The 26,616-nt window shown below is 30.4% G+C and overlaps 4 protein-coding genes across 4 annotated transcripts; all 4 read left to right on the plus strand.

Moving 5' to 3' along the window:
• The first annotated feature begins 367 nt into the window (after positions 1–367).
• LOC108466643 (probable small nuclear ribonucleoprotein G) lies at positions 368–2,309 on the plus strand. Its single transcript, XM_017767027.2, has 4 exons — positions 368–563; positions 672–694; positions 1,851–1,972; positions 2,057–2,309. Exons 1-4 carry the CDS (start codon positions 529–531, stop codon positions 2,117–2,119), a joined length of 243 nt encoding a protein of 80 aa, XP_017622516.1. The 5' UTR covers positions 368–528; the 3' UTR covers positions 2,120–2,309.
• Positions 2,310–6,583: 4,274 nt separating this feature from the next.
• Positions 6,584–8,023, plus strand: LOC108466276 (uncharacterized). Its single transcript, XM_017766613.1, has 3 exons — positions 6,584–7,070; positions 7,158–7,634; positions 7,689–8,023. Exons 1-3 carry the CDS (start codon positions 6,584–6,586, stop codon positions 8,021–8,023), a joined length of 1,299 nt encoding a protein of 432 aa, XP_017622102.1.
• Positions 8,024–16,983: 8,960 nt separating this feature from the next.
• On the plus strand, positions 16,984–20,038 carry LOC108463352 (rho GTPase-activating protein 5-like). Its single transcript, XM_017763301.2, has 5 exons — positions 16,984–17,683; positions 18,246–18,366; positions 18,441–18,560; positions 18,953–19,183; positions 19,267–20,038. The coding sequence occupies exons 1-5, from the start codon at positions 17,298–17,300 to the stop codon at positions 19,756–19,758; spliced, it is 1,350 nt and encodes a 449-aa protein (XP_017618790.1). The 5' UTR covers positions 16,984–17,297; the 3' UTR covers positions 19,759–20,038.
• Positions 20,039–21,159: 1,121 nt separating this feature from the next.
• On the plus strand, positions 21,160–24,421 carry LOC108466538 (uncharacterized). Its single transcript, XM_017766902.2, has 8 exons — positions 21,160–21,453; positions 21,676–21,851; positions 22,530–22,597; positions 22,732–22,833; positions 22,947–23,102; positions 23,193–23,312; positions 23,939–24,068; positions 24,140–24,421. The coding sequence occupies exons 1-8, from the start codon at positions 21,377–21,379 to the stop codon at positions 24,253–24,255; spliced, it is 945 nt and encodes a 314-aa protein (XP_017622391.1). The 5' UTR covers positions 21,160–21,376; the 3' UTR covers positions 24,256–24,421.
• Positions 24,422–26,616: the final 2,195 nt, after the last annotated feature.

The raw sequence follows: 26,616 nt of genomic DNA on the forward strand, positions 1-26,616 counted from the left end.
TAAATAAAAGCATTCCCTTATTTGTAGATAAATATTTGGTATGCACTATTGAAGAAAAGTAGGTAAAATTTTAATAAATTTAACCACAAATTAATATCTAATTGTGTCATTTTTCCTAAGTTGATCTTTTAACATCCAAATCACAAAAAAAATGTTACATTTACCAAAAAAAAAAAGTCTAATAAACTCCATCTACACTTAAGATTTGGACTCTAATAATATTATATATGTTGAAAATATATTTGATGCATTAATGTTCCATAAAATAATTTTAATAATATTGAAAAGTTTAAAAATGTTTTAAAAATAAATATTAATCATACTAATTAAACATAAATAAATTCAAAAACTTATTATTAATTTTTGAAACGTATAATTTTACTCAAGAAAATCAATGGAGGGAGACTTGATGACGTCCAACAATTTATAAGGATTTCAATTTTGATTCCAATAATCAAAACATTAAACTCTTCGTCTTCCCCTAAAGCCCTACGCTCTAAATCAGTAGTTGAGCAAACCTCTTTCACAATGAGCAGATCCGGCCAGCCTCCAGATCTCAAAAAGTAACTTATTTTTTCACGCTCCTATTTCAATGCTTCTCTTTGTTTGAATCTCTTTTCCCTGGATATTTTGTTTTTTTTTTAATTTTCTTTTTATCTTGCTTATAACAGATACATGGACAAGAAGCTCCAGAGTAAGTTTTTCAAAAAAAAAATTTTTATGCTTTGCTTCTACTTATTTAAATTCCATACTAAAATTTAGTTGAAGTTAGTTTATATTCATTTTTTGTTGCTTGTTTCCAGTAGTAGCTCGCTTAAGCCTCAATTCCGTTCGTTAAGTTTCGCATACACGATGATAAATGGCTCTTGGTTCCATTTTTACATTTATTTTTTCAGTTGTGATGAGTGTTTGAGAATTGAGACCTGCGTATGCCCTGCAGTATGGAATTTCATATTTTTGGTTCATTAGAATGCCTGTTTCTGGGTTGTGATAGTTAAAGAATTTGTATGTTATGCAACATTTGATTAGGTGTTAGATTGCGTACATTTAGGTATCAAGACCTAGATTACTTTGAATTAGCGTATTAGTGTTGTGCACGGATATGTTGTAACTTCTTTTGAGGTTCTTTAATGTATTTGGAAGATCCTTAGAGGGTCATATCCTCGCTCACAAGTCCAAGTATTTCTCATAATTTAAGGAAAAAATAATAGTCGGAGCCTATGTTACTTTGACACGGGTACGGGTATCGGATATGTGTATGTGTCCAACACAGTTATGGTCTGATTTTTCTAAGATTTTCTATTTATTTGGAGTATCATTGGAGGCTCCAGATCCATGTGTTGGACACAGCTACACAGGTTCCTCAACAAAAACAAAGAGTCGGAGCAACATACATTAGATTTTAATCCCTTGTCTCGGGGTGTACTTTCACGTTTAATAAAAATTGTGGTTGTTCTTTTAGACTCTTCTGGATGTTAATAGTCATAAAATTGCATCCTTGAGAACATAGTATTGACCATAATTGAAGATTGAAGCATTCTATCATCAAAAGAAAAAAAAAGAAGAGATTGAATAATTCATAAGCTACTGTTGGTCGTAGATTTGGCTATGAATTGTTACGGTATTTTCTAATACCTCTTTGATTTAGTGAGTCAGGAATTCATTGCTTTATGCTTTTACTCGCTCTTGTAAGTTGCAGTTGTGTTAGGTCGCAATATGTAAAATACAATATTTATAAATGAGATAACAAAATTACATGTTTGGCTTATGAGCTTTGAGATTGTTGGTTTACATAAATTCTAGATTACAATTTTGAATCTTAAGAACTCTTATCATGCTTAAAACTGCAGTTAAGCTGAATGCAAATCGGTTGGTTGTTGGTACACTTCGCGGATTTGATCAGTTTATGAACCTAGTAGTTGACAACACCGTTGAGGTGAATGGCAATGAGAAAACTGATATAGGCATGGTGGTGAGTCTCGTAATGCTTAAACCGTCACTAAAGATATAATACTTCGATCATTAGCGTCATTTAAGTGGTATCAATTTGTTGCAGGTGATCAGAGGAAATAGCGTTGTTACTGTTGAAGCACTTGAACCCGTAGGCCGGATGCAGTAATTCAGGTTTTTCGTTCCAAAACTTGGATTTCACTTTCTGTATCTCTTTCACTTATTGTGTCTAGGCTGCTAGCTTAGGGCTTGATATGTTATATGATCGAGAATTCGTAGGAATTTGTTAGATTGATATCCATGGATTCTGTTCTTTCTTTTCGCTATCCTTTGATCTATTATCACTTTAACGGAAACAAGGCTCTCCAAGTAAACGAAAGCATCAAAACCATCAAATATCGGACGCCTATGAATCTTAAACTTCTTAAATTCGTGTTTACCAGGATTGTAAGACACCATTTCATTATTGAGTGCTAGGTTTTCCACCATAATAACTTCATTGTTTTCCCAAACTGTCAATGCGCTCCTTCTACACTACACCGATGCTTCTCAAATTCGAAATTGGGAACTTTTATCTGTCTTGGGAACTTTTATCTGTCACACAGTGTTCTTTCTTCACAAATATGTTCATATGATTTCTTTTAGTTACACCTATTCCCAAGCTTCCATCCCACATTAGAAAATTGAAATCGAAAACTACATCAGCTGGTAGTCGTATTCTTCGAAACTCTTCATCAGCCAAATCGAATGATATGATGTCAAAACCTATGCTATCATGATATTCGCCCTTCCAATGAATCAATCTCTAAAAGCTTTTAGTAGTATAACTGCAAATGTCTCCCGAATTTATGCTATTGAACTTGCCTCTTTTTACTTGTCTCCATGAATAAGTTCCCAATGGGTAAACTTCTACATTGTACGATCCAACATAGAAGCTCCCGCTGACATTATATTTGGTTCTCCCGACTGTTCAACTACTTATCTGCACAGCTTCACATCGATGGTTTAGGAGATTATATCCGAACCTAAAAAAGTAAAAAAATTTTAATCTTGGGTTTCAGACTCGAAATCAGTAGGATAAAAGTTTCCTTGGTGGCTAAATTACAAACGACGTTATAATTTGGCAAATAGTTGAAATCAAATATAAGACCATCACAATGGTATACATCATTTAAATTATATCTCCAGGACCCGTCAAAGAAATCTAAAGACAAATCAAAGCTACGATCAAAAGAATCATTATTAGAGATCATTGAGAAGGAAACTTTCGACGTCGATCCTCTCCTAATAATGAAGATATCTTGTGACAACGGTGTTGACGGCTTCGATCCAAATGCATGGTTATGAAGGTGTTGCCACTAAATAGAGCATACCATGATTTGCAAACCGATTTGAATCGGCAAGTTCAAAAGGATAACATCTAATCCATTGGTAAATCACTAAATGCAACGCCCTAGATTCGATTCAGTCGTCTGGTATGAATTATAAGATACTACGATTATAAAAATTTGACATCATTCACAATTTAATAAATGAGACTTTAAGTTTATGAAACATTTAAAACAAACAATTTTGAAATAAAATAAAACTTTTACAAAATTTTGAGTAAAAGGTAAAAATATGGATTATACAGTCGTGTGTGTGATAGAGCTTAGCGGCTTTTTTATAAAAATAATCTTAAAAAATAAATTAATTATTAAAATAATCCACCTTTTTAATTATATACAAAAATAACTCATTTTCTACAGTAAAAAAGTGGTGGAGCCATATGATATGGCGCAACCACTTTGTCACGTCAGCCAGGGGTATTAAAAAATTATTTTTTGGTGGAGCCATGTTGAATGGCGCCACCAGTATAAAATACTAGGGAAATACAAAAAAATCTGAAAAATGGGGGACTTAAAAAAAAATTTTCATATGGCTCCACTTTTCTGATTTGTCAGGTTCTTATAATTTTTTTTTTACTTTTTTACTTGTTTTACTTTTTAACTTTTTACTTTTTTCTTATATTTTGTCTCTTAGATTTTTTTCTTTTTAAGCTTTATATTATTTTCTTAATTTATTTTACTTATTTAATTTATATTATTAATTTTAAAAAATTGTAATATATATTTAAAATGTTTTATAATATTTTTAAAATTTTAATTATTATTTTTAAAAATATTTTTAACTTTATATATATTTGTGAAATTAATTATTTATAAATTTTAAAATGTATTTTTCAAATTAATTTTTAAAATTTTAAAAATATAATTATTTTTATTTTTTAGTTTTTGAAGTCTATTTTTTTTCTTATTTTATTTTGTTTATCTATTTTATTTATTTTTATTATACATTTCAAATTAAATTTTAGATTAGTTTTTCATAGATTTTGTCTTTTTCTTTAATTTTTTTTTTTTTTAAGTTTTATATTATTTTCTTATATTATTTTGTTTATTAGTTTTATAATATTTGAAATGTATGTTTAATATATTATTAATTTTACATAGAATTTTAAATTAAGATTTTATAAATTTTTTGTTATTTTATTTTAGTTTATTTAATTTATTTATTTCTTATTATTAATTTTAAAAGTTTGTAATGTATATTTGGAATGTTCTATAATATATATTTGTTAAAATTTTAAATATCAGTTTTAGATTTTTTAAAGTTTTAAATGTATATTACTCAAATTAATTTTGAAAATTATAAATATTATTTTTAAATATTAACCATATTTTTAATAATATAAAATATTAAAATAATTTAAAGATATGATCTTTCAAATTTATTATTTGTTTTTATTTTTAATAATATAAAAATTTTAAATTTTAAATAAAATTTATATAAAAATTTAAAAATGTTAAATATTTTTAAAATAAATAAAATTATAAATTTCAAAATTCTATGTAAAATTTAAAAATATTTAAAATCATTTAAAATATTAAAAATATTTTAAATCATTTTAAATGTTTTATAATATTAAAAATATATTTAATATTTAAAAATAATTTGAAAATATATTTTAATATTTATAAAACATATATTATAAAACATTTTAAAAAATATATTCCAAGTTTTTGAAATAAATAAAATAAATAATGACTTAAAAAGAAAAAGAAAGTCAAAACTTTAAAAAAAAAAAGGCTGAAACAAATAAGTTGGCTATCAGACTTGAAAACTGGTGACGCCAAATTATTTGGCTCTACCAGGAAATGGCAAAATTGCTACGGGGCCCCTTATACTCTAAAAAATCACAGTATTTTGAATGGCTCCACCTCTTGGTTCTCTTCTATATATAGAGTGGTGTAGTTGTTGTGTTAAGTGGAAAAATTCAAAAAATTTGTTAAAAATGAATAATGAGGTGTTTTTTGTGTATGTTGTTTTTTATGGTGAAATTGTAGAAGGTGATATTAGTTGTGTATTTCAAGGCTGGCAAAGAGTAGATTTGCGATTCAAAAAAAATGTGAAGCTAGCAGAAATGAAAAGGAAGATCAGTGCGAAAATAGTTATCCGTTGTGGAAGGGCGATGTCCAAATTATTTTACAAGTTTCCAATCTTTACAGATTCGTTCAAATTTTGTGCGATGCAACTGTTAGATGATGATGACTTGGGCACTATGATGGAAATATGATGGTCCACTGGGAGTGTGAACCTCGAACCAGTTGAATTATTTGCTGAGTTAGCAGACTTAGAGCCTATTGAGAATGTTAGCCCAATAAGTCAACATCGCGAATTTGATTTTGATCTTAATGTTAGATGGACAGGCCAATTAGAATGCGGTGGAACGTCGCAGATACCCAAAATTCCTAATTATGGTGGGAGTTCGTACAACAACCCAACCCTCGGTCCCCGTCTACAAATACATCCGGAGGTGATAATAAGCACTGAGACAAATGTCAGAGAAATGACCAATAATGGTGAAGATTCTGATCAAGACGTTGAAGATTTTAGTGACCCCGATCTTGATGAGGTTCCGAACGATATCGATGATGAAGGCCCGGAGGAGGTTGAAGATGTTCACGGCCCTTCATTCTGTAACCCGAGTCATGGTATTATTTTACGAAATGAACCTGGGGGCAACATGTTGAATGTAGATCCAGATGCAGCGCATGTATCCGAGTTCCCTGAGTACGCTGATATAGTACCTGCTCATAGATTGGCGTCAAATTCACAGTTCGACGAGTTATTCGTTGGGCAACAATTCGAGAACAAGGCGGATTGTGTGTTTACCATCAAACAATACAGCATGAAGTTGTCGATTGATTACAAGGTTGCCAAATCTACACCGACATTATACGTTGGGGAATGTTGGAGAGCCGACAATAGGTGTGGTTGGCGAGTTCGTGCTGCATTTATACAGAGGACTCAACAGTGACAAATACGAAAATTAGAAGGGCGTCATACATGTACTATTGCATGCATGTCTCAAGACCATTGAAAATTGGATGCCAAAAGTATTTGCAACTGCATCATGCCACTAGTGAAAGATAGCTCAATCATTTCTGTGCCGACATTGATTGCAGACATACAAGCTCGATTTCAGTACAGAGTGTCATACAGGAAAGCGTGGTGGGTGAAACAAATGGTCATGCAACAATTGTACGGCGACTGGGATGAGTAATACAATGAACTTCAGAGTTAGATTTCAGCAATGGTAGAGTATGTCCCAGAAACTATCGTTGACTTGCAAATGTTGCCTTATAGAGGCCCTAATGGAGAATTGGAACCGGGAAAAAAAGTGTTTCGTCGACTGTTCTGGACTTTCGATCCATGTGTTAGGGCCTTCTCCCACTGCAAACCGATAGTGCAAGTTGATGGAACATGGCTTAATGGAAAATACACGCAGATACTTCTGATTGCGGTTGCACAAGACGGTAATGAAAATGTACTACCAATCGCTTTTGCCATTGTAGAGTCGGAGAACCCTGAATCATGGGCATATTTCATTCGAAACTTACGGAGACATGTTGTTAGGCAAGACAACATTTGCATTATATCTGACAGATCGAAGGGTCTTATTACTGCAATTCGGCAATCGGAGGTTCCGTGGAGGTCTATCTATTGTATTCGTCACATCGCTGTGAACTTCCACAATGAGTATAAGAATAAAGACTGGCGCAAACGTATTGTCAACATGGGTAAAAATATCGTATTTAAATTCGTATTTGTAATTATTTCTAGTCCATTTCCTAATTTTAACGCATTTTATCGGAATATATACATAGGGTACGAGCTGGAACCACACCGATTTAGACATAAGTTAGCGAGGTTAGAGACTGATATGGCGGGCTGCAAACCTTCTCTTACACAGTGGTTGAGTAGGATGGAGCCGTGGCAATGGGCTCAATGTTTTGACGAGGGGTCCCGTTATGGCTATATGACAACTAACCTTGTTGAGGCCGTTAACTCCGTCTTAAGGCGTACTCATCACTTGCCAATTTCATCTGTTTTTTCAGCCACATTTTACAGGTTAGCAACCTTAATGTCAAAAATGGGGTTGAAACAAGCAAAACAGTTAGAGGCAGGACACGTGTACGTCAAAAAAATCAGAGATGCCATGAAAGATAACACTCAAAGGGCTAGGTTGATGAATGTAGAACTATATTTTCGAAATTTGGAAACTTTTCGAGTGACAGAGTATATCAGTCGTCGGTCAGGGATCCCGCCACGGTCCTATAGAGTTGATCTCCGAAACAGGCGTTGTGAGTGTAGGATGTTCTAAGCACTACGGTACCCGTGTGCGCATGTGGTTGCAGCTTGTGCTACCTATAGTTTGAATGTCGAACAATATATCGATAATGTATACACACTTGAACGTACGTTGCGTATTTGGGGTAACGAGTTCCCTGTATTAAGGGATATATCGACATGGGAAGTGCAATCGCCTGCATTCGAGATGTTGCCTGATCGGTCACTACGTAAGAGAGTCAAAGGTAGACCGACAATAGCGAGGATTCGAAACGACATGGATGTAAGAGAACAAGTCGATCCAAAGTGTTGCACCATATGTAGAACAGTTGGCCAAAATCGGAGCAAATGTCCCCATGGAAACGTCTCCACTGGCCAATCTTCACGGTCTAAAAGAAATTAAATGTTGTAACTAAGGTCTGTCTTTATTATGATCTTTTAGAAATAAAGTTTGTATTATTTAGTGTTAAAATTATATTTAAAATTAATAGTTGCAACTTTTAATACTTTAAAAGATTTTATAATAAATTAAATAAAAAAACACTAATATATAAGTTGTGAAACCTTAAACCAATACAACAAACATCACATAATACTTGAAATTTACATAACTTAAAATTGGAAAGAACCAGGAGTGGTATCATCGTTCGGTGTATAACGGTTTACGGGCCTTCGTTGACGGGGTAGACGTTGAGGTGTATTGTACACATCTGAAGGATTGGCAACTGGGTCGATCGTGGCCTGAGGCGGGGTGGAGTACATGTTATTACCAAACATATCAACTGATGTCGGTGGTTGCTCTAGGTCAAATGGACTCGAACCGCCTATATCCGAGTGATATGAACTCGAACCACCAATGTCTGGGTGATATAAACTCGAACCACCCATGTCCGGATGATATGAACTCGAACCACCTATGTCCGGGTTACATGAACTGTTCTGGGACTCATCACAAAAAGTGTCAACCCATTGCTCCGATGTGTTTAAAACTTGGTCCTCCGAGTCAGGCTCCGCCATAAGTTGATCCTCTACCTCTACCGTTGGTTGATTTCTACGTCTGTAGCCGTGACCTGGTACTATCATAAGTTCTACCATATAAATAAACTCGCCATCGATTCATGTACCACTGCATATATTCAGTCGAGGGACTGAAGTCAAACATGCAGGAGTGCATCTCAGGCCGCCTGTCGTACCGGGTATTCCATAGTGCTACATAACATTGATGTTCCACGCTCTAATCTAATGTATGTCTCCCCTGCATGGTCTTACCATGGACATCAGCAAACTGTTGTGGCTCGACCGGCACAATTTGTTTACACCCAAATTGTCGCATAACTCGATCACCGTTGTACCACTCAACAGTTGAGAAGTTAAGCACCGGCGTGTTAATGCACCACATACCAGCTTTAGCGTGAACCCTCTGAGGAATAAGGATTGCAATGTTTACTGCAGAATACGGCATCAACAAGAACTGCACAATATAACATAATGAGTTAATTCACATCACATACTGTAAGTGGATAAGTTAAATAAACGTTACTTAAACTATATTAAAATATATTACTTTCTCTCCGGCGTACGCCTCTATCATTTGACAGTAAATGATTAATGTCTGGCTCGCACAAATTCCCGTAGACGTCACCCATCTGAAATCGAAACAAACATGTTGGTAGTTAAACTTTGAAAAATATTATCCACACTTATGAGTCGTTAAATGTTAAGTATAATTTTCTTTTTACCTATTTATAAGTGGCCACAAATATGGTTGGTGCCTAATAGCCGCTAGAAACGGCATCCTGTATAGAGCCCAAGACTGCAGTAGACCCAAAAAACCAGCCATATTACTAACCCCATGTTTTGTTGCATGACAGAGCTCATAGTATAATGCAGCCAACACTGCAGATCCCCAGCTGTAATTACCGGTACGAGAAAAATCATCCAATATAGGCAAGTACTTTAAGTGGACTCTATTAGACGTGTTGTTCTGCAGAAGTACCCCTCAATCAGCTACATAATATAGGCTCGAGCAGCATACATCACCTCCTGCTCAGTGGCAGTGCTCGATAACTGCTTAAAAGTTGCTCTCAACCATGCTAATGTCAAGCATGTGAAATTCTATTCCCCATCACGAGAGGACCGTCCAAGCAGTTTGTGGCATACTACAGAAGGTTTCAACACTTTGCTTCGACCTGTGACCACAGCACCGTCAACTCGTAACCTAAGTTGTATAGCGACGTCTTCTAATGTGATAGTGCACTCCCCGCACGGCATAATGAAGGTGTAGGTCTCCGTACACCACTGCTCAACCAAGGCGGATAGTAAGTTTGGCCTCAAGTTAAACCTCCGGATCAATGTGACGTTCCCAAATCCGGCCAACCGTAAGTATGGAATGATCCGCTCGTCCGGATCGTACTTGGAAAAATGACACCGTAACCTCAAAACCCGATAACCATCCTGTATGGTAAATTTTTTATAAAAATATGATAAATCAATTATCTATATAATTTAAACATAAAAATATATTCAAGAGTAAAATTGAAAGGTTGAGAAAACAAAAACATCACACTTATATTATACCAACGTAACCATTCTAAGTATTTTTTATTTAAGTTAAATTAAATAAGTAATAATATATTAATAATAGAATGAAAATTTGTCATAAAATATTAATAATAACACGTAGAAATCAAATGTGATTATTATATCCTAACCATAGTTAAGCATTAAATTAATTAAAATAAATATATTAATAATAAAAGAATGAGAGAAATTACAGGAATATGAACTGATGACTAGTAAAATTACAAGAAAAGAGAAATTCATTGAGCAGCAACTCAAACTCCACCAGTGTAAAAAATAAGTCCAAACCAGAAAACAACCCAAGAGAAGATGATTGCTTCAAGCAAGATCAATTTGACACCAATGGCTACAATACGTATATATTTCTAATTTTAAAATTTTATGATATCTTATTCAAATTTTAAAGTGAGTAATAGCGAAAAATTGTTTTCAAGGAATACTAATATTTTTTATATGATAAATTTTAAAAACATAAAGTATTTTTAAACAAATATTTATGTTTTCTAGTTATTTATAAATTAACTAGTAAATAATCAAATATATTCACTTTTATTATTATTGTTTTAATAATATATATATTAAAATTAAAAGAATTTTTTTCATAAATAGAGCTCGTCAAGTAATAGTTTTATGCGTATTAATCCCTACACACCGTCTAATAAATTAAGTATGAAATTAGTAAAAATAGAGTAAAGTTTTAAGTAAGTCGATTTTAAGGGTAGTTATTTAAAAAAATGAAAATATCCTAATTTATTTTTATAATATATCTATTCTATTATAATTTGTGTGATTAAATTAGATGTTTGGAGGTGAGTGCTACTAACTTTGTTTTTTAAAGTATACAAATACAATTACAAATAATGTATATCTAAATCAATTATAACAAAAATAAAGTATTACAAAGCATAATCAAATTAATAATCTAAAATATTTAACAAAAGCTAAATAACAACTAATTAGAGATAATATTTTAAAGCAGTCAAAACATATTCAACAGAGTAGCGATTAGCAAAAAAAATTGGGAAACTAAACCGAATTTTTTTTAATTTATAATAGATTTTACTATTTCGTCGATCATCGATGAAGTGTGATCCGTATTTGCTCCAGAAGACATCTTCAAATCTGTATAATATAAGAAAACAAACATACAATACAATTATTTATTATATTACATTAACTATAAAATATAAAAATAAAAAATAAAATTTTAACAAACGGTACTTTGTTTCCCTCACTCAACTTCTTCCTCTATACAAGGGACCAAGCCCCACCCATATATATAACAATTTTTTTAAATAAAACAATAAAAGAGTCAAAATAATAAAAATATATTTAATATATATTTTTAAAATTTATATTATATTTAAATTTATTAATAATCACATCACTGACATGATATAACAAGTTATAATAAATATATATATATATATATATATATATTAATTTAAACTTTAAAATTTAAATACATATTTCTAATGTTAAAAAAATTAAAATAATATTTAAAATTGTAAAAATATATTATAAAATATTTTAAATATACATTACAAAATTTTTAAAATTAATAATAAAATAAATAAACAAAATAAAATAAGAAAAAACATAAAATTTCAAAAAGTAAAAAAAAAGGAAAAGACAAAATTTTAAAAAATATATTTAAAATATTATGATTTTTATATTATTAAAAATTATAATTTTTAAATGTATTTAAAAATGTATTTAAAATTTTAAAAATAATCTCAAAATACATATCTAAAATTTACAAATATATATATATATATATATATATATATATATATATATAATAAAATATTTCAAATTTTTAAAGTTAATAATAATAATTAAACATAAAAGAAAAAACAAAACAATAAAAAGAGTAAAAATAATATTTAATATTTATAAAATAATATTTAATATATTTTTAAAATTTATATTTATATTTAAATTTATTAATAGTCACATCACTGACATGATGTGACTAGTTATAATATATATATATATATATATATATATATATATTAATTTAAACTTTAAAATTTAAATATATATACCTAATGACAAAAAGAATTTAAAATAATATTTAAAATTGTATGTAAAATTAATAAAATATTAAACATACATTTCAAATATTATAAAACTAATAACTTCAAAACTAATTTAATACATTTTAAAATTTATAAAAATTAATTTCACAAATATATATATAAAGTTAAAAATATTTTTAAAAATAATAATTAAAATTTTAAAAAATATTATAAAACATTGTAAATATATATTACAAAATTTTTAAAATTAATAATATAAATTAAATAAGCAAAATAAATTAAGAAAATAATATAAAACTTAAAAAAATCTAAAAAGAGACAAAATATAAGAAAAAAGTAAAAAGTAAAAAAAAATACATAAGAACCTGACAAATCAGAAAAGTGGTGACGCCATTTAAAATGGTTCCACCAAAAAATGAAAATTTTTTTTATGTCCCCGTTTTTCCAAATTTTTTAGTATTTCTCTAGTATTTTATACTGATGGCGTCATTCAACATGACTCCACCAAGAAATAATTTTTTAATACCCTTGGCTGACGTGGCAAAGTGGTGGAGCCAAATCATATGGCTCCACCATTTTTTACTGTAAAAAATAGGTTATTTTTGTACATAATTAAAAGGGTGAGTTATTTTGATAATTAATTTATTTTTTAGGATTACTTTTATAAAAAAGTCAAGCTTAGCCTGATTGAAAATTTTGAAACATTTTTCTTAAAAAAAAAAGGGTTGAAAATGGAATTTAATAATTTTCCTTTAATGTATAATCAATCAGTGTATATATATAATTTTGGTACGGGGAGTTTAAGTTGGAATAAAACAAAGCCACGTGCCCAATTCATATTATAATTCTAGTGAAATTGGGATTTAGGGTTTAGATGAGAGTGAATGTTGAATTCAATTTAATTTAAAATAATACAGTATGGATTTAACTAACTAATGAGATTTAAACCTTAAATTTCTGGGGGCAATGTTATTAAAGGTAAATCTGTTTTTCGGTTTTAACTTTGAGGAACTTTTTTTAATTTCTAAGTAAAACATTACGTGAAGTAATATTTGGGTTAATTTTCCGCTTCCTAAATTACACTCTTTTTGTCAATTAGGTAGCTATAATAGGGCTATAAAGTAAAATCTATTAGTGAACTTTTATTCCGTTAACGTTTGTAAATCTGACCTGATTTTGGGGTAGGGTCCATTAATTTTGATCCTCTACTTTTCACTTTAATTTTATGCAAGTTAGGACCCTTTTAATGAACGTATTTTCAATACGATTTGTTTAAAAAAAAATTTTGATCTTACACTATAATATTGTTACAACATTTAATCTCACATTTATTATTATTTTTACATTAACAGCAAATGTATCACCTATACAAAGTGCCTTTAGTCCTACTTTGTGACGTGAGTAATTTGACCAAAATAGCTAAAACAATTAACACGAAAGATTAATGAGATTTTCACTCTAATTTGAGGTGTTTCGAGATATTTTCTAAAGAAAATTAATTCACGTAAATCCATATAAGCATGATAATTTTACATTTTTAAATTAGAGTCACATTATATTAACTTGGCTTAAAGCATGTGAATTATTCATGTTATAAAAGGTAGGAATAATTTTTTTCTTTATTTTTATAATTGAACTTAATAATTAGATCCATTTTAGTTTTTGAATTTGAATTTTATCAAAATTTAATGATGTGATCAGTGTTACTAGAACAAGATTAGATCAAATAGGTTGAGAATTGGTCGATATAATGGTCCAAACAAAAAGATTGAACTGATTGACTCGAAAATTGCTTCAAATTTGTAAAAATAGAAAATCGAGATAAAAATCGACAGTTTTTGCAACATATAATATGCATTAAGATGATGCATGCATCTTTCATTAAATCTTATTTTAGGGAGGAGAATAGGTAGTAGATGATTTTTTTTTTTTAGGAATGGATTCGAGTAGATTTCTCTTTTCTAGCTCTTAAAAAGTTAGGTTAGATCTTCATTTTATTTTCAGTTGTGGATTTTTTATTTTTGATGTTAAAGCTTTGCGATTGAAGAATACTCAAGACTCTTGCACTTATTCTGATTTAGCTACGAGCATTTCTCTTTTTATTCTCAATTTTATATTTGATTCATCGATAGAATATTTGTATGAAAATTGAAATACATCATGTGATTTTACGAAATAAGTTGAACCGATTTAATATTTTTTAGATTTTTTATGAAATTTTAATTGTTTATTTAATTATTGTTGGTCTATGGTTAAAACAATCGAACTAATTGAATCAAGAATCAACAATCTGATTTGTTTGGCTATCGATTTAGTTATTTAAACATTAAACGTGTTAATCTAATATTATACCATATCATTACATTAAAATTTATATAAATTTTTAAGTGATGTCATCAATTTTTTAAAAAATAGAGATAAAATTAATCTAATTGTTAAGTTCAAATGATAAAGTGGACAAAAAAAATTATAAGTACCAAAATGAACTTAATTATCAAGTTTAAGGGCCAAAAATTAAATTATCCCATGTCAAAGTTCATCCCGTTGGCTGCAAAAAAGAAAAAGGGTTCATCCCGTTGGGGGGGGGGGTTAACGATCACTTAGAAAAGGCCTAAAAAAAGGCAAAGCCGCCGCAAAGACAGCCATCTTTATTTCCGATGGCCACTATGTTGGGTTCAAATTTGAAAGAACAAAGGCAAACGGGCGACGCTCCTCAATCAAACACCCTTTTTGAAAAGAGGACGGTTCCTTTTGATTCACTTGCTTCATCTACAATGTAACTCAACCAAAGAATAATAGCTCTTGAAATCCTGTGCGTTGACTTTATGATCAGAGTATTTATCGTTTTAGGTGTAGTTTGAGTTCGAGTCGCGTTACTATTAAGACTTTACCCTTCTCTCATAATTCACCAAAAAATAGAATCATAGCTCTTGCTATTAAGCAATCGTTGTTAATCTTACGTCGAAATGCACTTCTATGAAATAGTTTTCTAATTTTTTCCTATAATATGCATACCTATGACAAATTTAATTATCAATGTTTACTTTTTTTCTCAATTTGGCAATTATTATTATTTAGTTATCATTAACATTTTAAAAAGAGTTAAATAAGTCTTTAACGAAAATATTGACTAAAAAAATTAAAAATTTTAAGGCTTAATGGTATAAAAGGCTCTCGAATTTTTTTTTTAAAAATCAATTAAACCTATGCGACATTTTTGCACAAAATTGAGCCATTCAACTGACATTTTCCATCTAAAAACATGATTTGACCAATGTTGAGCGTTGTAATGCTAATGTGGCCATTAATAGCGCTAGCGTGGTGTTCTATGTCAACAACAATTACTAATGTGGTAATATCACATCAGTAAAAAAATTAAAAGAATATTTAACTTTTTACTGCAATGAACTGAACATATGATTGTCTAAGATCATTTATTTCAAATTTTAATTTCTTTAAAAGATATTTTTAAAATTGTTATAAATTTTAAAAATATTATTAAAATTTATAAAAATCATTTAAAAGTTAAGTCCATAATGAATATAGATATATGATTGTCAAGATTCGCATGAAATTTGAACGGTAATATGTCCATATTCATTCAAAACAACTTTTAAAATTATATATCGTTTAAAAATATTAAAAATATTTTTCTTTAAAAAGTTAATTATGTATATCGATATTTTAATTCTATTGATAAATTTTAAGATGTATTAAAAATAAAAATATTTTATAAAATAAATATAAATAATGTTAATTGTATTAATAGTAAAGTTTTTTTGGAATTTATGAATATATCCAAATCTATAAGATTAAAAAACATTTTTAATATTTTTAAAATTAAGCTTTGAAATGAATGAACCTAGAAAACCAATTTTAATAAAAATAAATATTTCTTTTAATTTTTATTTAAAATTTTTTATTATTTAGTTGACGTGATTGTCGTTGACATGAAATGTCACGTCATTGCTAAAACAGTCAATATTGGTCAAAGGAGTTTTTTTTATAGAAAATGTTAGTTGAAGGACTCAATTATGTATAAAAAAGTTGCAAGAACTTAATTGATTAAAAAAAAAAACTCAAGGGTCTTTTATACCATTAAGTCATTTTTTAACAATGTTAGCATAATAACTCATGTGACAATTCACATATATTTGACGATGATATGACACCATTTAGCTTATATGGTAAGAATAATTTAAAATTATAAAATTATTAAAAAATACATAAAAATTATAAAAATTCAAAAAGCTAGTATAAATTACATAAGGATTCCTAGTAAGCTGTTATGTTTAAAAATTTTATGTTTTAATTCATACTTCCGTTAAGAAAAATCAATTCGATGTTCTAAAAATATTGATAGTTGAATTCAAATTTTTTAAAAGTCGAATAATATTATATAAAATATATTTAAAAATAATAAATCCAAACGATTCCAGCTAAATAATGTTTTATTCGATTTTAGTTCCTAAAAAAATCGATTTTAGTTTAATTAAAAAAAAATACTAAACTAAATCCTTTTTTCCAAAGGAACCGTTACTACCCAAAAGAACCCACTAATGACCAGTCAACTACTGTCAAAGCTTAAGAGCATACGTTTCAATATTTGATTGGCTTTCGAAACAAAACGACAATTTAGTTAATCGTAGAGAATCATCCCCTCAATTTATTTCATAGAATAATAAAGCCTAAAATGAAAGGTGGTATCCTTTTTTTTCTCTTCTATTTCTTCTCTGAACCTCTTCAATTCCTTTTCCACCCACAACTACTTCTCATTAATCTTCAACTAAAATTTTCAATCTTTTAACATTGCTTATTCAATCCTCAATCTATTTCCATTTTTAAAAAAAGTTGAAAAGAGCAAAATAAATAAAAAAATAAAAACCTTGAAAAATGATGATAGTTGCTTGTTACCATCCAAAATCTTGCCTTGAATCAAACTCTACATTGACACCAAATCTTGATATCCTATTATTGCATTAAGTTTTTTCAAAGAAACCCTTTTTGGGATTTGTTTCTTGGGTGTAAATCCTTGTCCCCAATAAAGAAAACACAATGACTGAAGTGCTCCAATCATCTTCATCTCACTTCTCTTCATCTTCAAGCCCCACTTCCACACAACATGGCCTTATTAACACCTCAATGAGCATTACAGCCCAAGGAAGTGATCAAGGAGAAGAGAACAGGCAAGTGGGAGAAAGGAGAGGAAGGGATAAAGGAGGTGAACAGCAGCTGCCTTTGGTAACGATTTTGGTGACTGCTTTTAGGAAGTCTGTGATTGGTTGTAGCATTTCTGGAAGTAAAGAGCTTTGTGCAATGGAAATTGGATTGCCCACCAATGTTAAGCATGTTGCTCATGTGACTTTTGATAGGTTCCATGGTTTTCTTGGTTTGCCGGTTGAGTTTGAACCTGAGGTCCCCAGGAAAGCCCCTAGTGCTAGGTAAAGATTCCTTTTTTAATTCTTCTTCTTTTCTTTTGGTTCTTGAAAATTTATCATCTGGGTTTGTTTCAATTTTGAGTCTTTCTGTCTTGATTAATTTGTTTTTGATTGTCAATAAAGAAAATTTTTCTGGGGTTTTGGTTATATATTGGCTAATGTGCTTATTTTCTTGATATTTGTTTCACATTCATATAATTCACTATGCTTTAACTTTTATACTGTCTTTGTTGAAGGTTGCTGATGCTAAGATTGGAATATTTCCGGTTTTTATTACCTAAATATGAAGAAACTATTATTGTAAATAAATGTAAACATCAATTCATTTTAGGAGCTTTCTATGATGATTTGATTTCTTTTAGAGTCCTTTCTAAACTTTGTTTATAAAGGATTTAAATGACTGTCAATTGCATTGAATATCGGCGACGGTGCGAATATCGTGTTGTGGCTGCTATTTAAATCCATGGTTGATACCTTGCTATGTGATCATAGATGTCAAAGTCTTTATCAACAGTGTGTGTGTGGCTGAATTCATTTCATTAACTAAGACACCATTGTTGTGCAGTGCGAATGTGTTCGGTGTTTCGACAGAGTCTATGCAGCTTTCGATCGATTGTAGAGGAAATAGTGTGCCAACAATCCTACTATTGATGCAAAGGCATTTATATGACAAAGGTGGCCTCCAGGTATGTGATCATATCTATCTTTACACTGCTATTGCTATGAAAATTGCTTGGATTATCCAATTCTTTTTGTTTAGGCCGAAGGGATTTTCCGAATTAATGCCGAGAACAGTCAGGAGGAGTATGTTAGAGAACAACTAAATAGAGGAGTAATACCAGATGGAATAGATGTGCATTGCTTGGCAGGTCTTATAAAGGTATTTTCTTTCTCTTTAAAAGCGGCTGTATTTATGTATATATGTATGTATGTATGTATGTGTGTGTGTATTGTATGCTGAGATGCTGTCAAGAATTTCTCATGTTGAACTGATATGTTGTATATGGCTGATGTGTTTATAAATGCGTGCATTGCTTGGCTGGTCTTATAAAGGTATTTTCTTTCTCTTTAAAAGCTGCTGTATGTTTGTATGTATGTATCCATGTATGTATGTATATATGTATGTGTATGTGTGTGTATTGTATGCGGAGATGTCATCTAGAACTTGTCATGTTGGACTGTGATATATTGCCATATGGTTGATGTGTTTATAAATCTGCAGGCTTGGTTTTGATATATTGCCATATGGTTGATGTGTTTATAAATCTGCAGGCTTGGTTTAGGGAACTTCCTAGTGGTGTCTTGGACTCTCTTCCTCCAGAACTGGTAATAAAATCACAGTCCGAGGAAGAGTGTGCTCAGCTTGTAAGGCTTCTTCCTCCAACAGAAGCTGCTCTACTCGATTGGACAATAAATTTGATGGCCGATGTCGTGGAACTGGAACATCTAAACAAGATGAATGCACGTAATGTCGCCATGGTGTTCGCTCCAAACATGACACAAGTGAGTTAAAATCTTTCAGTAGTTTTAAATGTTGGATTTCATGTTCGATTATCGGATACTAATAGTACTGCTGTTCATTGCAGTTGTCGGATCCTTTAACTGCATTGATGCACGCGGTCCAAGTGATGAATTTTCTCAAGACACTTATTATTAGGACTCTAAAAGCAAGACAAGATTCCATGGTAGACTCTACTTCCGATTTTCCGTTAGAGCCTTCTGATAAGAATGGACCGCAAAGCTCTTCACAACTATGCAACGATGTCAATAATGAGGTTAAAAACGAATGTGAAGGAGAGAAATCATTTGTTCCAACTACCGAAAGAAACTCTCAAAGCTTAGCTTCGATAGAGAACATTAGTGCCGGAAATCGATCTCTAGTTGATAACCATCCTTGCATTATGGTTTCCCGAGAAGGTAGTCTCCGGAGTTCATCTGAAAGCGTAAAGAAAGGGTTGAAGAAGGCAAATGAACAGTCCATGGTGGATCGTGAATCAGGACTCGAAGAGAAGAGCAAGGGAACACGGATTGTCAACTGCGTAAACTCAAGAGCTGAGCTTTGTGAAGCTTGGAGGTGAATGGCCTAAATGCTTGGTCATAGTCGGAGGGGGGTCGGGAAATGCCGACCGATAAATGTCGGTAATGGTGTGTTTTGGTTTCATTTACATTTGGAATTATTGTGTATTTGAGTTTCATGTGTCTTAAAATGTGACTTTGGGTGGAAATTCTTTTAACCATTTTCATTAGAATCATTCTGACATTTGCTCTACTAATTTCTAACATGTTGTATAGTTTCATGGTACCTTTGTTTTTACAGTTTATAATCAATCAAAGATTCTTTGTGTTGCTGACCCCAAACATGATTTTTCATGTTCTTGTGACTGTCTGATTGCCAAAAGTTTGCATAGCTTTGGATGGACGGCGAGATTAAAATCAATGATAGATGGTGAAAATAATTGTTGTAAGAATGAAATTTAGTATTGTATCGGTGACATTAAAACAATGTTGGGATGTGTGTTTTGATTCAATTGTAACGGTGACGGCGGGACGAAAGTAAAAAGTAATTATAAGAGCACTAAATTAAAATAAGTGTATATGTAATAAAAATAAAACAATATTTGTATTAAATAATAAAGTAATTCAATTTATATTAATATTAAACAAAAGTTAAAAATATTAAAGTGTTTAAAAATTAGAGACGTTAGTTTAAAATATATTTATTAAAAATTAAATAATAAAATATAAATTGATTTTTTAATAATAAAATATATTTAATCATTCATGATAACCACAAAACAAGAAAATAAATGAGATATATTATTTTTACATGAAAATCTTCTTTAAAACAATATGTAAAAATCACCGGACTTAGAGTTTACTTAAAGTTCACTATATTTAAAGTTCTTGCTACTAGATCACAATATAAAACCACGACAAAAAGCATATAACTCCAACAAGACTAACAATTAAGTAAATCAAGCAAGCAAATGAGAAAAGTCAGAAAATCTCACCTCAAATAAGGCTGAATAAGGCTGAATTTAAAATTAAAATCTTGAAACTACACCCGAATGAAAATTCCAACCATTCATAATCAAAATATTTAAGTCTACTAGTCAATGCCCCAAAGTTAATTCAAGAAAACCTCATATGAACTTCACTTCAATTAAAGAGTTGATCAAAATTGCTCAAGGTAAACAAAAACTAATTTTTTGTCACATTTTTTTTTCTTTTGACTCGTTTTTACAAAAAAAAAAATTCAATAACAGATAAAACAACACATTTCTGCAATTTAAATTGTTAAGCTACAACTCCTCTTACAAAAGTGATCAACTAACTCTAAGTAGATTTTCTCGAGTCAATGTCTCCGCCATATTTGAATTTCAATATCCAACACTTACTTACACAGGTAAAAAATTTAAGTAGATAGATTAAACTATAATACGTCATAGTTTTGGGCAAATAATAAGCTGGACTAAGAGCATATCCATAAACAGGGAAACTTATTCGGTCCAATTTCCAGCCCAACCTGTAGATTAACGTTAACGCTTTTCTTAAGAAGTAACGCAGAGTCAAACTCAGTTTTCGGTCTGTCCTTAGTTAATTTTGCTTTTTTTTTTTTCTCAATTTCATGGATCCCTTGTATTATTTTCAAGCTTAGGAATTCGTTCTTGTTTCCATACGAAACTCAACTTGAAGATGAATATACGATGCTTTCAGAGAAATTTTTCTTCTGCTTTGCCGCCTCTGGTTCCCATTCAACTTCCTTCTCCAAGGTAACGATTTCTTTCTTTCTGTCTGTCTGTTATTCCCCAATTTGTTACTTTTAATTTAGAATTTATGTTATATTTGCACTCAATTAATATGGGTACCTCCCAAATTTGCCTCTTTTTTTTTTTTTTTTTGTAATTTTCCATGGGTTCTAGTTGGTGTTTCAAGCTCTAACATCTGTGCTAAAATTCTGAACTTTCTTTCATTGATTCTTATTTTATTTTAAGGGAAACCCATTTCTGGTATATATTGCCTGATGAAGTGAAAAGTGTGGCACTTCTAAATCGATATTCTGAACTCTTATCGCCATGTGAAAGAGAGAATGTTAATCGTATGAGTGGAGATCAGCTCAAGAAAAGAGCCTTGCTTGCTAGAACCTTGGTTCGCACTACCATTGCCAGATGTAGGTTCCCTTTTTTTTTTTTTTCTGCTTATTATTTTGTTCATATCATTCTTTTATCTTTGAATGTGTTGTAATTGATACGAAAAAAAGCTAGTATGCTTCTTGTTTAGTCAGAATTAGATAGAGTTATTGGTTTTAATGTAACTAAAATTACTCAATTCCTGTTTAATATATCAATGTGTGCTATGTTACTCGGCTTAAGAGAGTTAGTGTTGGATACGGATATGTTTTCAACACGGGGATTCTCAAGTTTTTCTATGTTCCTTTTAGAAGATCATCGGAAGGTCATATACCGTGATGTCTATATATGCGTTAGACACGGGTGTTGGACATGGAAACATAAATGTTGCATTCACCATCTTATTAGGGGTGAAAATAACTGCTAGAATCCTATTATGTGATTTTGATTTTCTCTTTAACACGTGAAGGTTCAAGATATTGCTTAGACTTGCGATTAGGATTCATGATCTCAAACCAAGGGAATAGTCTTGCTCGTTGTTCTTAGTATTATTTTTAAGCTTCATGTGTTCTTTCTGTAAGTGGTGTAAAATCTAATGCCTTCTAGCAATGCAAAAATGCCTATCTGCAAAGCATGTTTTCGGCATTCGTATTTTAAAGACTAGATTTCCCATACAACATGCTCTGTATAGACTACTAACATAGTCTTTGTATTGCTAGATCAGACAAATTGTGAAATCAATCCAAGATCTTTGAAGTTTAAAAAGAATATCTACGGGAAACCTGAGGTGAGTTCCAATTTGGATTAATAAAGCACTTGCAACCCTTTTGTTTGCTTTCTTATCCCTCCGTTTCATCTTTTCGAATATCTTTTTCTTATTCTCGCGTGCTCGTAATTGTGTTTTTTGCCATATCTAAATAGGTGGAGTGGCATAAAGATGACAACTTCAGCCCACCACCTTTGCATTTCAATATCTCACACACATCTTCGATGATTGCTTGCGGTGTGACAATCAATGCGCCGGTAAACTGATTCCATTCTTATTCTTCTTACATGATGAGTGTCAGTTTGTCTTTGTTATAAGTTTTGCTACTTTGTGTAATCAAACTTGGTGCAAATTTCTTACCTAATTGTAGATTGGCATTGACGTTGAAGAGAAGCAACGGAAACTAAAGAACGATATTATAGCATTTGCTCAACGCTATTTTTCACCTTATGAAATAAAACTTTTAACTTCTATATCAGACCCCGAAGTTCGGCGTCAGGAGTTTATTAAACTATGGACTCTCAAGGTAAACAAGATATATCGCAGTTGGAATATAAAATAAGTATTGCGTTCATGTTTTTTCTCAAGTGTTTGAGAATCCCAATCTCTTTTTCAGGAGGCATATGTAAAGGCATTGGGAAAAGGCTTCTCAGCTATGCCTTTCAAGACCTTTACCATTCAGTTTAGGACTTCAACTTTAAGGCGTTTTCATCTTCCGGGGAACTCAGTTTCCGAGGTTTGTACCTGAACTTTATGAGTCTACAAACGTCATCATCTATGTCACAATATGAGTGTGGGGAGTTATAAATTGAAATTACTTATTTAACCCAGTAAAAACTAAAACTAAAAGCATTGCTGAGTCAGTCATTTCACCTTATTGCTGAGCTTTTCGATCGGAAGTTTAACAACAAGAGTAACAGAATAGAAGTGCTAAAGGTAGCATGGAGGACTTTATACTAGGAGTCGGATTGCATTTTGCCCCCATTACTCAAAAAATGAGCAAACTAGTCCCCATACTTTAGATAAAAAAACAAATTAATCATTCACATCAAGTGTAACTGTTTGATTATTTTGTTAGCCATGTCAGTTTTTAATAGTAGAAATAGATGAGATTTTTAATAAGAAAGACCAATTTGCCCTTTGATTTAATGTACACAGACTAATTGGTCTATTTTTTGTGTAAAGGGGACAAAATGTAATCTAACTCTTAGTCCAACAACGTCCATAATACTTTTACCGAATAGAAGTACACAAAGCTTTTAGCTTTTCGATCGGTTCCGTGTATTTTACAGTGAACTTAAATCTTTCTTCTTCTTCTTCTTTTTTTTTTTTTTTTTCTATTAACGCTAGTAACATTTTCAGGCATCTGAGGTTATTGTTGAAGCATCCAATGATCCCGGGAACCTCACAAACAATTGCCTATTTGCGCTCTTGGAAGTTGCCGGTTCTCATTACGCTGCCATTTGTGTAGAAAATGATGAAATTGTTAGAGGTTGGATTCTGATTCTCGTCGGTTTGCTTGTAGAATACATGGTTGCTAAAATGTTAATGTTCCATTCTTAGGTGAAGCAAATACACCAATGAAATTGACCGTACGGAAAACCATTCCATTTGTCGAAGATGTTTGCGTCTCCGGAACCGATGCAGTTCTACCCCTACGCGGCAAAATTGAACAATAGCTGAAACTTGGGCGGTATTTATTTTTGATAGATTATTGATATATGAGATGCAATTGGCAAATTTCGCAATGTGCATGTTTGGATCTTTTTTGGTTCTAGGCTTCAAACATACGTGGGTATGAATCAATCAATCGGTGATAACTTCTGGAATCAAGTGCACTATGTCGTGTAAGACTCGACCCATCAGTGATCATAACTCGAACCATTCAGTATGTAACTTGCGACTCCGATCATAATCGCAAAGTGTCAGATAAGTGCACTTCACTCGCTGCTCGTCTATATAGTTACTACAGGATCACTCACTCAGTAGTCTATCATCATCACCATTACTGAGTGATTTATCACTTTAGCATTGAATCCGGTATGCCAACGTAATCTCCATAGTACCACGCAATTTGCATGTACCGGCATCAATTTACCATGTACATGACACTCGAGACGTTGTGCAGTTGCAAAGTTGTACATACCAATGCGCTCATAACTCGAAGTATGTATCCATCAGCAGTTACCACTGGTTAATATAACAATAGTAGCATAAATAATACAATATATTGAAATTTATCCCGTACCCTTCATTAAATTATCCGCTCAATCGTAACCCAGCATAAGAATCAATCATGTGAAGTTCAACTTAATAAATTACACTATGATCGTTAATGATTAATAATAATTTACTTACTATATAATCTCATACGTGTGTCCATTGACAAGATTAAAGAGCAGCTAACAAACATCCTTTACTCCCCATGCTCAATCGATTAGAAATCATTGAGTACTTCAAACATTACGAAATACATGAATATAATTTGTAGAATTTAAGTATCACACATTATATGTCTAATTAATATACAAGGTTGAGTAATCACAAGTACATACGTAAGCGGCAGATATGTCATACGTCAAGTATAATCACAAATACCTGTTCAACCAGTTTCATAATATATTATGCACCAACATGACCGATTAGTGTTGACATACTCAGAATCACTACAAATACTAGATACCGTCAAGTGACTCTATAACGTAGTTGTTCTAATTGCATACAGTAATCCCAATCATATGAGTCGGTCATCGTAAGCACTAGTTTGCGATACCTAGCGTTGATAACGACTAAGTAACGTAACCTGCTTAATACGCTTCAGATGGAATGCATCTCCAAATACGAGTAGATACTCGTAAACTTCAAACACAATATTAGATAGTAAACAATCAGCTTAATTACCAAGTAACCTCAAGATGTATAAGGTTAATAACATGTCATATCACGGATAATACAGAAATCAATATCATCCGATAAATAATATAGGTCAATATATAAGATAAATTGTCATAATATAATTTCATAAAATAAATCGTACAATTGAACGTAAAATCAGAAAATATACCTCTAGAAAACGTAGTCCATAAATAACTAAAGAAATGAAATACCAGCTAATCATATGATAAATAGTAAGAAATTCATAAATCAATATTAATATAATTATGTAAATAAACATAAAGTATTCAAAGAATTAGATAATTGAAAATTAACAACATAATATATGAATTAACATTAATATAATACTTTTTAACTAAGTAAATTACAAGATAATATTTATTAGAATAAATTTATATGTATAAATTTCAAATAGAATAAATCAAAGATATTTCAAGAATGATAAATAATTAAATCATAATATAATCATAAATTATTCAATATAATTAAGTATAAATAGGAAAAGAATTATGAGAAATAAGTATAAGTAAATTTAAAGTAATTAAAACATAAAATAATCAATTATAAATTAATAAGTAAAGTAGTATAATAATAGTATTTTAAATTAATTTATTATTTTAAATTTAATAATAAAATTTTTAATTGTATAGAATGTTTATGATATCTAAATTTAAAATATAAAGATACAATTATACAAAATTATAAAAGTATACATATTTAATATTATATTTTAAAAATAATATTAAAAATAATTATATATTTTTATAAATAAACATTAAATTTTGATAAAAATCTAATATAGCTATAAACTAATATTAATTATAAATTAAAGCATTTAAGTAACATTAAATATATTAGATCAATAATATTCAATTTATTAAAGTAATAATTAATATATAAATTTAGTAATATTAATATTAAAATATATAAGATGAAATTTTAAAGGTATTCAACATCTCGTATACAAATAATCTACAAAATAAAATTTAAAATATCAATTCAATTTAATAATTTAATTGAATAAATTGATATAATTTACGTATTAATATTCAATAATGTTACAATAATTATAATAATATTATAATTAATAATTTAAAATTAAACTAGAATACATATTTACTAATTCTTAATAATACTATACAAAA

The sequence above is a fragment of the Gossypium arboreum genome, chromosome 2 (assembly GCF_025698485.1).
Source record: "Gossypium arboreum isolate Shixiya-1 chromosome 2, ASM2569848v2, whole genome shotgun sequence".
In the NCBI taxonomy this organism is placed as follows: Eukaryota; Viridiplantae; Streptophyta; class Magnoliopsida; order Malvales; family Malvaceae; genus Gossypium; species Gossypium arboreum.